General features: G+C 37.5%; 1 protein-coding gene across 1 annotated transcript; it reads right to left on the bottom strand.

The window, feature by feature from the left end:
- Nucleotides 1-349: 349 nt before the first annotated feature.
- LOC103975673 (serine/threonine-protein phosphatase BSL2 homolog) lies at nt 350-12820 on the bottom strand. The gene is made up of 21 exons (XM_009390697.3): nt 12051-12820; nt 11642-11702; nt 11361-11439; nt 11132-11211; nt 10954-11048; nt 10741-10840; nt 8841-8910; nt 6998-7099; nt 6818-6899; nt 5815-5994; nt 3907-4180; nt 3499-3742; nt 3164-3334; nt 2615-2853; nt 2169-2253; nt 1952-2050; nt 1666-1865; nt 1490-1565; nt 1275-1410; nt 1053-1192; nt 350-926 (listed from the first exon to the last, which is right to left on the bottom strand). Exons 1-21 carry the CDS (start codon nt 12412-12414, stop codon nt 843-845), a joined length of 2961 nt encoding a protein of 986 aa, XP_009388972.1. The 5' UTR covers nt 12415-12820; the 3' UTR covers nt 350-842.
- Between the last annotated feature and the right edge of the window lie 1610 nt (nt 12821-14430).

The raw sequence follows: 14430 nt of genomic DNA, 5'->3' as shown, positions 1-14430 counted from the left end.
ACGAAATAAAATGAAAAAACTTCAAATTTCAATTATCATTCCATCAACCAATAAAAGTTAGATAATAAATAGGAAAATAAAAAAACACTAGATGGTGTTATAACAGTAACCAACTGACTCCCCCCAAAAATATGTCAATTGTAAATGAGATGAAATCTATATTTGAGTGTCAGATTTTTATTTCAAATTAATAGAAGAAGTAAAGAAAAACCTCAGAGAACACGGAGACGACTCATGTGTTCATAAACGACTCAACGATCCAGCAATCTTAGGTCAACCTTGATCGTCGGTCTTCATCCCAAACTGCGTTGTACAGAACACAATCACACAAATTACATGGCACGAGTGCTAAGAAAGAAAAAATCTACTATATTTATTATACAGGATTTCTCACAGAATTGCCCGACTCAACGTTTGCTTTCACCATCAACATTATGTCTTCTACAAAGGAGAGATGTAAACATAAAGAATACCCGCCATGGCATGGTAAGCCTATTGATTTGAAGAGATGACACGACCACATACACTAGCCTACTCAAGCAGAATATACAGGCGTGAAGCTTCTCTCGGTCAGTGAGGCAATTTCGAATCCATTTCTTCCTGGTGCAGGTAAACCAACAGCCTGGGTTTCAGTTTACAGGATGATGACCCTGAACCATCAACATCAGCTACTATGCATCTTTTTGGATTTAGCTCTCCCTATCTGGAATCATCTAGATCTTTACAAGTTTGGATGGTTATCTCAGAAACCCGTATGCCTGGTTGTAAAAAGAATGGGTTGGGCAAACCCCCACCAGGAGCCTCAGACCAAAGAACACGAACGACTGCGACATCAAAGATGGCTAAATCCAGGCAAGAGAACCCCGATCACTTGCCACTTGAGGACGGCCCCTGGTAGGTGTCGGTGGTCGATTGGCATTGAGCTCCTAATGAAACATGAAAAAGGGAAAAGGGTCAGAAACCCCAAAACATCTGGTGGTGGTTACAAACTCACAGTTATACTGTAAACATCAAAGATCCAAAGATGTAGACTGAAAGAAATTATGCCATACCTGCATCCATGTATCTTCAATGTGATGCTCTGGTGATGCTTCAGGTGAACTTACGGCAGGTGGTATAGGATGAATCAGCTTTGGAACAACCACAAGATCTCTGCCCAAAACCAAGATTGCGCCTGCATTGTTTGCAGTGCCTGTTTATAGACCAAAAAAAAAAAATCAGGGATGAATACCTAAATACAGACATCTAGGCACATCATGAAAACCAATCCTTACCGCAATAATTAGTTGCAGAGAAAAGAGTAATCAAATGACCCTGAGCAAAACGCTCAAAACCATCCATGACGCACTCATGTGCTCGAACTATCAACTGGAGGTCATTATTATTGCAGAACTCCATAACTCGGTCAGGCTGTGGCCACAACAAGCAATCAATCTTAACAAACTAGCAAAAAACAGCAGAATAAAAAATCAAAGGTAAAATCACTAACCCCAAAGGTAACCAGGCCTGGACCCCTGGCATTTGGCCTTAAGCCCTCAACACTATCGTTCTCCGTTGGATCAGACCTGCATGGATAAGAAAAATGCCAGACAATTATGTACTGACAGACCAGAACACACATACCTAACAAAGAAGTCATTTTCTTTTAGCTGTTGGAATATTGACCATAGTAAATCCATAAGAACTACTGAGCCTGTTTCCATGGTGATGGGTCGTTGAAGGTTTTCAATCTGTTCTACATGATTTATTGACCGACCAATTCCGCCATGCATGCAGATAATTTTCTTCTCAATTAAAGCTGCTAATGGTAGCCAATTAAATAGTCGATTAATGCGGTGCCAAGTCCAGATTCCATCACGCTCACCCTGTATCCGAATAATGAAAAATGACAATAAGGAGCAAACTTTACTCAATAATTTCAATAATAGCAGTAAAGGGTAAATAATAATACCATTCGCTCAATGCACTCAGTCCGGAACCCAAATAGAGCATTAATATCTGCTGCCTCATGGTTTCCACGAATTAAATGTACATTGTGAGGATGCTCAACCTGAAAATATCAATTAACATATTTTTTATTTGGCTCCTTAGATGACTATTCTCTTAAAAAATATTTGCAAAAAAAGATTGGATCTAATTAAGAGCTTGCTTGCATTATATACAATAACCTTCAATGCAAGGAGAAGAGCAATAGTTTCCAGACTATGCTGGCCCCGATCAACGTAATCACCCAAGAAGAGATAATCGATATAACTGAAAGTGGAAAAAGTAAAACACCATTATATTCAGAGAAAGTGGGGAATGAACAATACATGATATATTTCAGAACAGGGAACATAGCACCCTATTGTGTTGTAAGAACTAAGAACTATAAGTGAATAATGGCCACCTATTTGCACTTCAATATAAGCCATACGGGTGGAAAAAATTGAGCTTGTTGGCTGACATACACATGTTAAAGCACAAGGGAACAAGATAAAAAAGATCGATAATGTTTTACACTAATTTAATGACAAATTATATTGTATTAGATAACTTCCAGAAAAGATCAATCTACAAAAGAAATCCAGCCTCATCATAATTGATGTATCTAATGTAGTAAAAACAAACTTACGCTATGTCGCCTGCTGTTGAAGGGGCACCATACTCATCAAACAAACGCATGAGATCTCCAAACTGACCATGTAAATCACCAAAGATTTTGACAGGAGCCTTAATTTGCAAAACACTTGGCTCACTAGTAAATATTCTTTCGGCACTATCACAGAGATCAGCAATTTCATTGCAGTCTAAGAAGAACTGCCTGCGGACAGGGGGCTTCCAACCACGGGGTTTCAATAGATGAGCAATAACCTATATATTGAAAGCATGAGGTGAAGTCACTATCTGCAAACACATACTTTACATACATCATTAATAAGATAGCATAAGTGTCATTCTGATGCCTTGGTCTGAACTCTTTCACTTCGGTTTGTAGTAAAATAAGAAAAAAGGAAGTATAAAATGTTAAAACAAATTATTTTGAATCCATATTACATGCTGATAATTTACCAAGATTAAAAAAATTCACATAAAAAGCCTCTTGATTATTAAATAGCAAGGGAAAAATACAAGACTACACCTTCATGAACAGTACAAACATACTATATCTAACTATCTTTACCTTTTTTGGCACACTGTTGATTGACATTTGCCGATCTAATAATTTCCTAGCTGCAGTTGCACTCTCGGGAGTGCCATAGCTGACCCTTCTGCCTTCATTTTCAAACTGATCAATTGAGAGCTGCCTAACCATACCACCCAATGCACCCCCTGTCTCGGCAGCAACGACGACCTGCATAAAGGATACTGTTATTTCATGACCCAACAAAGCAGCTATTGTTTTTTTTTTTTTCCCTCTAATAGCTATTTTCTCAAATGAATAACAAAGTTATGTTATTTCATATATTCTGGCAGAACTATGGCAAGGGAGCAAATTTCATGTCTCAGTGAACTGACCGCTCTGTGATGTAGTCGGACCCCAGTGGGTGTGCCATTATTAGGTAGCGAAGAATCTGATGCTTTACTCAGGTTACACACTTGCTTTCCACCTAGAGTAGCCTCTGAACCATGAGCTTGATCAGGCAATTGCTCAACCTCACCATTAACTTGCCGAGCTTTGGCTGCAGCTAAAGCAGCACTAATTGCCTCAGCCTCTGCTGCTGAGGCTTCAACCAAGTATTCAACACCTTTGCTCAGTCTCCTGAAACCAAATAAGTCCCAAGTAATGATTCAAAATAAATTCCAGCAAATCCATTCTAGTGAAATACAAAGGAACTAAAAAGATTCGCAGTCTACAAAAAAAATCCAGATATATTAAGTCAAATAAAATGCTTTGACAAATCCTAAACCTAAGCAGTATGCTACCTTGATCCCTGGAACAGAGCATTTTCAGTACTTATGTCAGCAAACATATCTCCATTGACAGGAGGAGCCACTGGAGTTCCCAAGGCAACTGCACCATCAGGAACTGCTTCAGGACTACTTTGCCTTGATCTTTCATCAGAAAACATGTATCTTCCAGCTGATCTTCCTACTTGTACATTTGAAGCAGCAGCTACTGCAGCGGCATGGGAAGCCGAGTTTGTTGTTTCAGCAGCAGCCAGGTCTTCGGCAACAAGTAGGTCATCAAGCAGAACACCTGCAACAAAAAACATCTAGCTAAAACTAAAGTGACAAAACTTGATGGATATCAACAATGAAAGAGCTAACCAATGGACCTAAATAGGCATCATAAATGCAGCATTCAGAAATAGAAAAATCCCAGTGTATTCATAGGGTTTGCACTTATGATCTTGGTGCGCTTTAATCCAACGAAAACTAGATAAACAAAATAGCTAAACTGATCCAGAATGTCAGATAGAATTGAAAACCAAAAAAGGTTCGTATAGATGGTTAGACACTCCAGGTATTTCCATACGGGTCAACCAATAAAGATATGCTTCTATTTAAGATGATGAATAGTTCATACACGTTTATATTCAGAAACAGAGCAATGGGTGTGAATCCATCCTTTATCATCTACCACCTGTGCTTATAAGACTTTGATCTCACTAATCTGACAAGTCTTTGAAGTCGGTGGTTTTTCAAACATTGTCCTTTTAGGATAACTATGCTAGTAGACAGTCATTTCTTCTTTCCTTGTGCGGTTCAGAGAGCTGTTGATTGATGCTACCACAAACATAAAGATATTACATAAAATAAAACAAATATATGAATGGTTCAAATAGCTAAAATGCATTATCTCAAAAATTGAAGTAGTTTGCAGTACGGATTACATGCTAATACCGAAGGAATGTTTACCAATTGTCTATAATAGAAAACAACCAGATAAAATTAACATTCCATAAGCATTCATATATTTGTAGAAGCATGATTACATGGCAGCTAATAGTAATTCCAACAGCAAGCAAACAAATGAAATCCTAGGATGATACCAGAAAGAAGGATTAAAGTTTTGGAGGCAAAGGACCTATCGGTAGAATGATAATGTTGAGATGGATGTGTGAATTTACTAAAAAAGAGAAAAAAATAAGTATCACTTTGATAAATGATAAAATAATAAAGAATCATTTAAGATGATATGAATATTTGCTCAGGAGATCTACAGATATAGTAGTTCAAAAATTAGAATGAATATTATTAGTGGTAACAAGGAAAGGAAGAGGAAGACCTAAAACATTTTTAATAGAAACTTTAAATAAATATTTAAATATTTTTACCGTAACTAAACATATGCTTTTTACATGTCTCAATGATGGCAAAAGATATGTAGCTAAGTTAGAAGTTTACGGCTTTTTTGTTTTGTTGTAATGGCAAGATAGGCTAAAGGTCATTACCAATATACATTTAATGATTCTTATTTGAAATACTTCAATCCAACAGAACTCCTTGGTTTTGGACTATGTGTTTTGGACCTATGCTCGGTATGACATGGCCCTTAAAACCATGACTAGAAGTTCTCTGAAAGCCTTGATTTTATCTATCCACTCTCAGTATAGATAATTTAACTTGTATAAATGCTGCAAGTACTGTCATCAAAAAATTGGAGGTTACAAAAATAGAGTGAATGAAGAATTTATCAGATTACTAATAAAAACAACAAAAAAGGTAGGCATAAATGCTTGTAGAATAACCAAAAAACTTCATGCAATGTAATGAAGCAGAATATAAACTGAGAATGTCTCAGTTAAGAGATACAGTAATTGACCTCTAGGTATTACAAATCAATCAAATAACATGTGCCAAAACAAAATAAAAGGATTCAATTCTTACCACCACGTAGTCCTCCATATATGAAAATTAGATCACCAACTGCAGCAGCTGCGTGCCTACAACGCCTTGTTAGCTCAACAGAAGCATCTCCACCGGCTGCATCAACACTGTACCTCCCTGGCCGGGGACTTGTAACAACAGACTTTGTATCACACCAAACTCCAGCAGCAGTATCCAGCACTAAACCAAACAAAGCATATAACAGGTTATGTAGTAAACTCACACCTAGAATACAAATATATTAGACCATGAAATTCAAGATTTCAAGACATCCAATAGCAACACGTGAACGTACTACCCTATAACTTGTATGACAGATCTTGCCACGTTGCCTAAGGTATTTATGCCTGAGTTATAAGTAGTAAAAAGTAGTCCATGGATTGAACTACTGGAATATCAAGATCTTCTCACACAAATCCATAAAGACCTCATGAAGGCACCATGTATCCCCTAGAATGTCTAACTAGTTTCAATATTTATATTAGAAAAGTTAAACTATTCTGTACCAATGCTATCCCAACTAGCTAAAGCTTCATTGATTATCATACCTCCATCATACACATTTAAGCTTCCAATAGCCGGACAAATACCATCCACTCATATTGCATCATTAATCAACGAAGCAATTTGGTTCTACCAGCTGATCAAGCATCACCCTTCTCTCACACACACTGAATTCAATGTCATCACTGTTCCTTTGTAATACTCATTTTTCCATTTCAATAATTTTTGTTTGAGCTTGAGATTCCCTTCTCAAATATAAATGGTAGACTAGGACGTGCTTGATATCAGTAAAATTTTCAAAACATCAATATAATTCAGAAAGCATGTTGTCTTAGCATACTCTAAAATACGATAACTCAACTTCCATGCTTCAGCAACCAGTCAATTATCTCACAGGCTAATATATGATAGGAGTTAACACATCCAGTTATCGAACAAGCCAAACACAGAGTTGGTGTACCTTAAAAATTAAATTTTTTAATCCATAACTATCAACTACCTGCTATGCTTGAAGAATCTTCAACCATGCGTCCACCACCAAGAGCCCCTCCAGAGACATGAAGTCTTGCATTGACAAATACCTACAAGATTATTGATATATGTACAACTACAGATTTAGTTATAACACATAAACAACAATAACAAAAAACAAAAGAGAAAAACAAAATGTAAGTCCCACAGCAGCATGCTGGTATCTCGGAGATGGAGAGACCCCAGGAGCAATAGCCCACTCCCAACGACCATCCCTGTGTTTTGCAAGACCATATGCACTTGATAAAGGCTGCAGGAGTAACATATATGTAAATCAATCATAAAATACCTATTCAGTAATATAGACAACACACAGTATCTACAATAGTTCAGATAATCCTACAAGCTGGTTTGCTCACTTATGAACAGGACATATCCCATTTGTAGTTAGCAGCCTAGGAAATGCTCCACAGATTGCTTATGAAACCAGATAAGTTATTAAAATCTCAGTAGGCATTTTTTCCTGAACAGATTATGTAAAACGAAAGACAATGATAGGGAAGTCTTACAAGAATCCTAGCATCTTGGTCACTGAGAACATTATTCAGGACAACGATTCAGGCTAGTTAGAAGTCTTACAAGAATCCTAGCATCTTGGTCACTGAGAACATTATTCAGGACAACAATTCAGGCTAGTTAGATCAGTTGACTTATGGTTGACCTAAAGAATTAACCCAAAAGGAACCTCCGGATGATACATGTATCAAGTTTGAGCATGGATATGCAATCACATTTGCAGATTTTATTTTGCTTTTATTATAATTGTTCTTATAAATGTTAAATTTAATATTGCCACAACCAAATAGTTCTTATGTTAAAAGACAATCAACAAATAGAAAAGAATCATTTGGAGCTTTACTCATTTTTAATTGCTTATCACATAATGATTTAATAAATGAGTACATATATCATCCGTTAGTGCCATATAATAATATTCTTTATTCGTACTTGATTATAAACTACTCTGATAACTTTACTGAAACCATGTGGAATATGTGTATTGCAGTTCCTTGACTGCCCCATAATGTAGCCACTGTTTTGAATTTAGATAATTGATTGCAGCAACTGGAACCAACAATTTTCTCTCGAAAGCATTGATATATTTATACCCTATTGGACATTGTGGTTCCTTGACTGCCCCATAATGTAGCCACTGTTTCGAATTTAGATCATTGGTTGTAGCAACTGGAACAAGCAATTTTCTCTCAAAAGCATGGATATATTTATTCCCTATTCCTTTGTTGTTTAGACATAACAACTCTCCTGCTACTTCTGCTTTTCCATACATTTTCCCTACTCAGTTTTTTATCAACAAAGTCCTAATTTACTGGATTTTGGATCCAGTATCATCAGAATAATCAGATAACTTAATCTTTAGCATTTGTAGCTTTTTGGTGCTCTAGCTGTAAACTAAGTGGAATCAAAGTGAAGATCCTGTAAGTGATGAACTGTGTTACTGACAGAAGATACATACAAAGGCAAAGAAACCATTGTTTTGAACAATATAATGGAAAGAGTATAACTTATGTTCAAAGATTATTTAAGTTAAATATATATAACTCAATCCTAACTAACTCCTTTATAATATTTATTTTGATACTTTTGCTTGTGTTCACATCAACTTTCAACTGTGGGTAGCATACACACTAATATTAGCAGAATGTATTATGTTCCACAGGTCTACTGCACTAACAATTTTCTTCCTCTAATTCTTCTCATATACTTTATTACCCAAAGTATCTATGAATTTAGTTTCTCTCTTTATGTTCCAAAAATTCTCCAAATTTCAGAAATATCTGTAAATTTAAGGTATTTAAATTCACCTAATATGCATTGGATCCTTGCAAGGCAGAATATGGAAATCACCTGGTGAAAACAAATTGAAATATCATATAATTCAAAATTGCAACTTACCACAGCACTAATAATACTTACTTTTTCTGCTTTGCATATAGTTAAACCATTATTCAAAAGCAACATTGTTTACTTACCACACCATTTGCATCCCTCCCACCACAAAGCAAAAGAAGACCATCAGAGCGTGCACTTGCAGTTGCATACCTAAGATGAGAACAATCAACCACATCAACATATATCATGGCTGAAAAGACAACAATCACTGGTAAGAGTAATCATACAATTCCTTATTTAAATATTATGCATAAAAAATTCCACTCCTGAAACTGGCCATGAAGAATTTTTAAATAGTCATTATTGGATTAAAATTTAAAAATAAATTTAGCCAGCATTACATTCTATAATCAAATTCTTCACAGCTTTCACCTGAAAGCTTAAACAACTGATATGCTACAGATATAGAGTTCAGTCTCAAAAGACAAGTGGCAGCACGACCACAATTGGCCATTACAAGTGTTTGCATCCAGGAAGCCAATAACTAGATCCAAACAATATAACATTGAGTAAATTGCAGTTGAGTCAATTTAGGTCAAAGAAATTAATTAGGAATTGATTTGGAATAAGTATGAGGCTCCCGACATGCAGGGTCTATAGAGATTCAAATATATAATCTTAGCCCTATATGCTTGAAGGTTGTTTCTATTACTCAAACCTTAATCACCCAAGTGACAATGAACAACCTTATCATGGTGCCAAAGGTTTTCTGATTTCATTTATCTAGCATGATAATTCTAATTAAATGATTGTCGCAGTTCATCATACTTTTATGTCATAACCACTTATGCCTAAAAACAATGTCAACAACCCAAAATCATAGAAGGTGCTTATATAACAGATAAGAATATGATATCCAACAATATAACAACATCAAGAATATAATTAATTGATAAAATTTTTCAGCATCAGCTCAGTATGCATGAAACACATTTTAAGACATAAATTACTACCATCGAGGAAATAATAAAATGGACAAGTATGAACTTTATTTTATTTGTAAAAGAAAATCCAATAGAAGTAAAATTAAAGTATTTTTTAAACACCAAGAAACAAATCACAAGGAGGATATGCAGCATTCAGAAAAAAATATGGAACATCCAAAGAGGCAACTAATCAAGCAAGTGATAAAACAGATGATGCACAATAATACAGAATATCCTCAAATACATCAAGCAAGTGATTTAAGTCACTATTCAGTGCATCAATCCTAGTTATCAATGGTTACCAGGATACCAGTGAAATTATCCATAAAAGTATATCACTTTGTAGCGGACCTAGAAATCTAGTATAAAGCAGAGAGTGCAAGGTTCTAGGAAGGTTAAGGATTAGTAATTATACTTAATAAGCATGCTAGAAAACCAAGCCCATGATTTTATTCTTCCATCCAAAGTAAGTGCAATATAGTCACAAAAGAAAATTTTAGAATATTAGATTAATTAAAGACATGTCTGGAGCTAAATATGATGCCTGTTAGGACTATGGCACATTCATATTCAAGAATGTAAAATTTTATTTTAAACATTCTCTTGGCCTAAATAACCAAACAAATGCTAAGGAGATTTCTATACCAAAATAAGAAACCAAAAAAATCATAATTTCAAATGGTCATGGCTAAAACACTAGCATTGAACAGATCAGCCTATTCAATGATTAACTTCTAGCTGATACAAAGCATGAACTAAAAATCTGCAATCAGCTAGTCAACAAAATTAAGTTATCCAATTTTAGAAAACATTTATTGATCAAAAAACATTTTCATGACATTAAATAAGCAATCTTTACATGCTTCTAACATTCATTGATTAGATAAAAAGCATAAATGGATGAAAGGCCTGTAATTATACAATACTTAATATATAAAAAGCATTAACAACTAGGACATGCAGTATAGAAACACTCATCTACCAGATTGCCCCTACATGACATAATATATAACAAGACCACTCTTTTAAAAGAATAACAGCTTAGATTACTCACATGCACGGAGGTGGACCTTCGCCTTCCGGTTCCAACTTCCTCCATTCATATGGTTTGGCAGCAGTATCTAGGGCCCAAACATCAGCTAAAGGTCGCTTTCCTGACATCATAACTTGTTTTTATAAACTCATCTATAGAAAATGCAAACACATATACTAATTCTTTTTGGTACAAAAAACCAAGCTCCTACTTATACAAACAAAAAGAACCGACCATCATTTCCACCAATTGTCAGTAGGAATCTCTGCCCAACTAAAGCCATCACATGCCCATAACGTGCTCCTGGACCAGGTCCTTGGACAACAACCCTATGTGCAAGAATTTTATTTCAGCATTGGTAAGTAGAAAGTCGATATAATAGTCAAAACTGTCATGTTGATGTGACCATGACCTATGCCACCGTGGCCGCTGTTGTGTCAAGTCCAGAACATGAAGATCCTCGGCAGACAAACCAGCAGGGCCAATTCCACCCTGAATAGATCGCAAAAGATAAAATCTTCCCATGAATGTATTCAAAGTGGTTTACTTTCTCACTAAAGGTTAAGTCATGTTAGAAAGTGCATACTATCTTAATTAAAGAATCATGCAGTAAAGCTACTGAATGCAATGTATAAGACTACCTGAATTACCACCATAGTACCCACAGCAGTTGCGACATGTGCAGCCCTGGGTGATGGGGGTTCTCCAAGAGGTGTCACCCTGAAAACACATACCAGGACCACTCATGATAGCTAAATAAATATCACACAATTTCTTGAAGGGATACTCACATCCAAAGACCATGAACAAGATGCTGTTCTCAAAGAACTTGTTGTTGCTAGATAAAACAAAATCAACTACAAATTCATGGAATTCGATGTATCAAATATAAATGAATTATCAACTTGTTAATGAAACTTACCTTGTCCATTTATTAGAGAGCACATCATAGCAATGAACATCAGCTGTTGCACCTGCAAGACCTGCAACCCAGCGAGGAATCAGCAATAGAAAACAATTGCAATAGCAGATCTTCATAGTTACAATCTAACACACACTAAACCGCTCATATAGAAGCCAACGTATAGTTCGTCAAATAGCATAATTCGAATTTTTTTTCTTCATCCGGTCCTACCCATTTTTTTCTGAATGCCTAAGCTAGGTTCCTAAGAGTTCGATAAAGATCCCAAAACTCCAGAACTATCTCAGTTCAAACCACTGACCGAGATTCTTTCTGTAACGAGAATTAGGGTTCCAATATGTTAAAAATGGGGATCCACAACTATGCATCAGCTTAAGAATCGAGGCTTTAGAGAAGAGAGAGGACATACGGATGCCAGCACTTCCGGTCGGTGATGCTGGAGCAGCTGAGTTGCCCTCGAGCGCTGTCGCTCCTCCAAAGAGTATAAGCCGCGGCCCGATGTACCCAGGCGTTCCCTCTTCACCGACGGCCGCCACGGCCGTAAGAGTGTGGCCGCACCTGCAACCCGGGCCATCCTCCTTCCTCTCTATGACAGCATTCACCACCGAGTACCCCGGCGCAGGCCTCGGCCCGGCCGCGACCGGCTGCGCCTCCGCCGGAGGCACGGCCCCGGGAGCGGACGGCGACGAGGAGGGCTCATTCGGGTTCCCGGTGTGGTTCCCAGCAGCCGGATCGTGGCCGGACTCCGTCGACATCGTCGAATCAACCTCCATAGCAGCAGCTCGTCGCGGGGGAGGGGATCGGGTACAGGGAAGGGTGTCGACCTAGGACTCGGTCCACCGGACAGCGCTGCTCCTCCGCAGCGTCCCCGGCGCTTTCGGCATCACCGCTGTCCGGGGCAGGTTCAGCAATTCAACTCGACCGCTGCCGCCGCCGCCGCCGGCGAAGAAGGAGGCCCCAATCTATCGGAATCGCCCGCCCGTATCGGCTCGCGAGGGAGAATCTTGGATGAGAGGAGGAGAAGGAGCGATCGCCTTTTTCCGTTGGACTCTTTTCTGTCGATCTTTCGCCCAGGCAGACGGGAAATAAGAATTGAAGCGGAATTAATCCGGGAATTAAAGTGGATGAGAGAAATGAAGCGAGAGAGAACCCTTTCGTTCCTCCCGTGTTCTTTTCACTTCTTTTTTTGTCCTTTTCCCAACTATCTGTTAATGACGTCCAATTAAAGGTTTCAGGTTTCTAAACCTACACATACCCATCCGAACGGTACCCGCATCGTTTCTCCGTTATGATGCCACGGACGTCCGATCGAACGTGACCGCGGCTACATGGGACCCACCAGCTGTGATGCCGGTGTTGATCAGGTAGGACTCCCGAAGACGACGGGTGTATGTCCGCGTTTTCCATAGAAATCCATGTTTTACCCGTTTTTGTTTTTCGTAGCACTCCTTTTTTTTTTCAGGTGGGAGCCACAGGTTAACCAAATGGCAGAACAGAGGTACCGCTGGGTGCCTTCAACCAACGTAAGAAAACAAAGGTTGCCATTTCCTACGGCTCATCGGTGGGACCACTATGGGTCCCATCTGTTCGTTAACCTGTTCCTCCGGTCTCCACGCAGGTAACTGAGCGAGTACTGAGGTGCTGGGTAGGTAAAGCCTAAAGAGTGTTTGAAATGATGAAAAACCTACGAAACAGGTGAATATATATATATATATATATATATATATATATATATATATATATATATATATATATATATATATATATTATAACCATATTATGGAAGGATACGAATGTATCATCTTATATGTATGTAAATGAATGCTATGAAAAGGAAGCTTCTGTTTTGAGTTTAGGTGGTGTTTGGCTTCTTTAGGTTCCCTCAATGTTCTTCCAACCAGGTTCTAGGAAGGTGGTTGACAATGATAAATAAATAATGTAAAACAGCATGAGAAGATGCTATGGCAGTGCATCTCTTTCTCTTTGTGGATCATAAATGTGCATTAGTTTTAAGGTGCCTTCTGATCTAATTGTAATCTTGAGTGAACTTATGGGATCTTATGCCCAATTTCAGAATAAAATACTTTTTGTGGGTCGTTGACATAAATAGATCAACTGCATCTTGTGCTATAAATAAACACTTAATCACAGGTGCTAATCTTTTATTTTAGGCATTTATCAAAAGCTACTTTTAGTAGCTTGTGAGAGAAAAAGATAAAAATAAAACTACCAGTTGAATTCTAACTACCTGTCAAGATTAACACTTTTTCCCCTGTCCCCTTATTAAAGTAAATTCTTTTTCCCTGAAATATACTAATTTATCATTGAAAGCTGCAAAAAGCTGTTTCTCAACACATTGAGAAACAGGGACTAGAGAGCTTTCTCATGGAGGCTGCCTTGGCTGAGCAAATATATGCTGAGGGGCTAAATGCAATGGTGGATTGCTCATCAGCATGCTGCATAGATGAATCACATAATGCAGACAAAATATTCAGCTACAACATACTCAGGTGAAATTTACTGGAAGATACATCTAATTAATAGATTTGTTCTAACCAAACTGATCACATGAAAATTATATGAACCCTAGCTTCCTTCAGTCATTCATGTATTTCAAATTCGAGATACCAAACATGTTCAAAAAGCTGAGCTAATAGATTATATTATGGGCTAGTAGAAGATTCAACCTAGGTCATGTAGGTTAGCTGACATCTTTCTGAATTGGTAGGCTTTCTGGTACTAGTCTTCCTTTGTTGACTTGCATGAGGAAGAAGCCATCATAAAGACAC

Source organism: Musa acuminata, chromosome BXJ3-2, assembly GCF_036884655.1.
Source record: "Musa acuminata AAA Group cultivar baxijiao chromosome BXJ3-2, Cavendish_Baxijiao_AAA, whole genome shotgun sequence".
NCBI classification, from domain to species: Eukaryota; Viridiplantae; Streptophyta; class Magnoliopsida; order Zingiberales; family Musaceae; genus Musa; species Musa acuminata.
The sequence above is the reverse complement of the archived record's forward strand: the minus strand, read 5'-3'. Positions and strand labels throughout refer to the sequence as shown.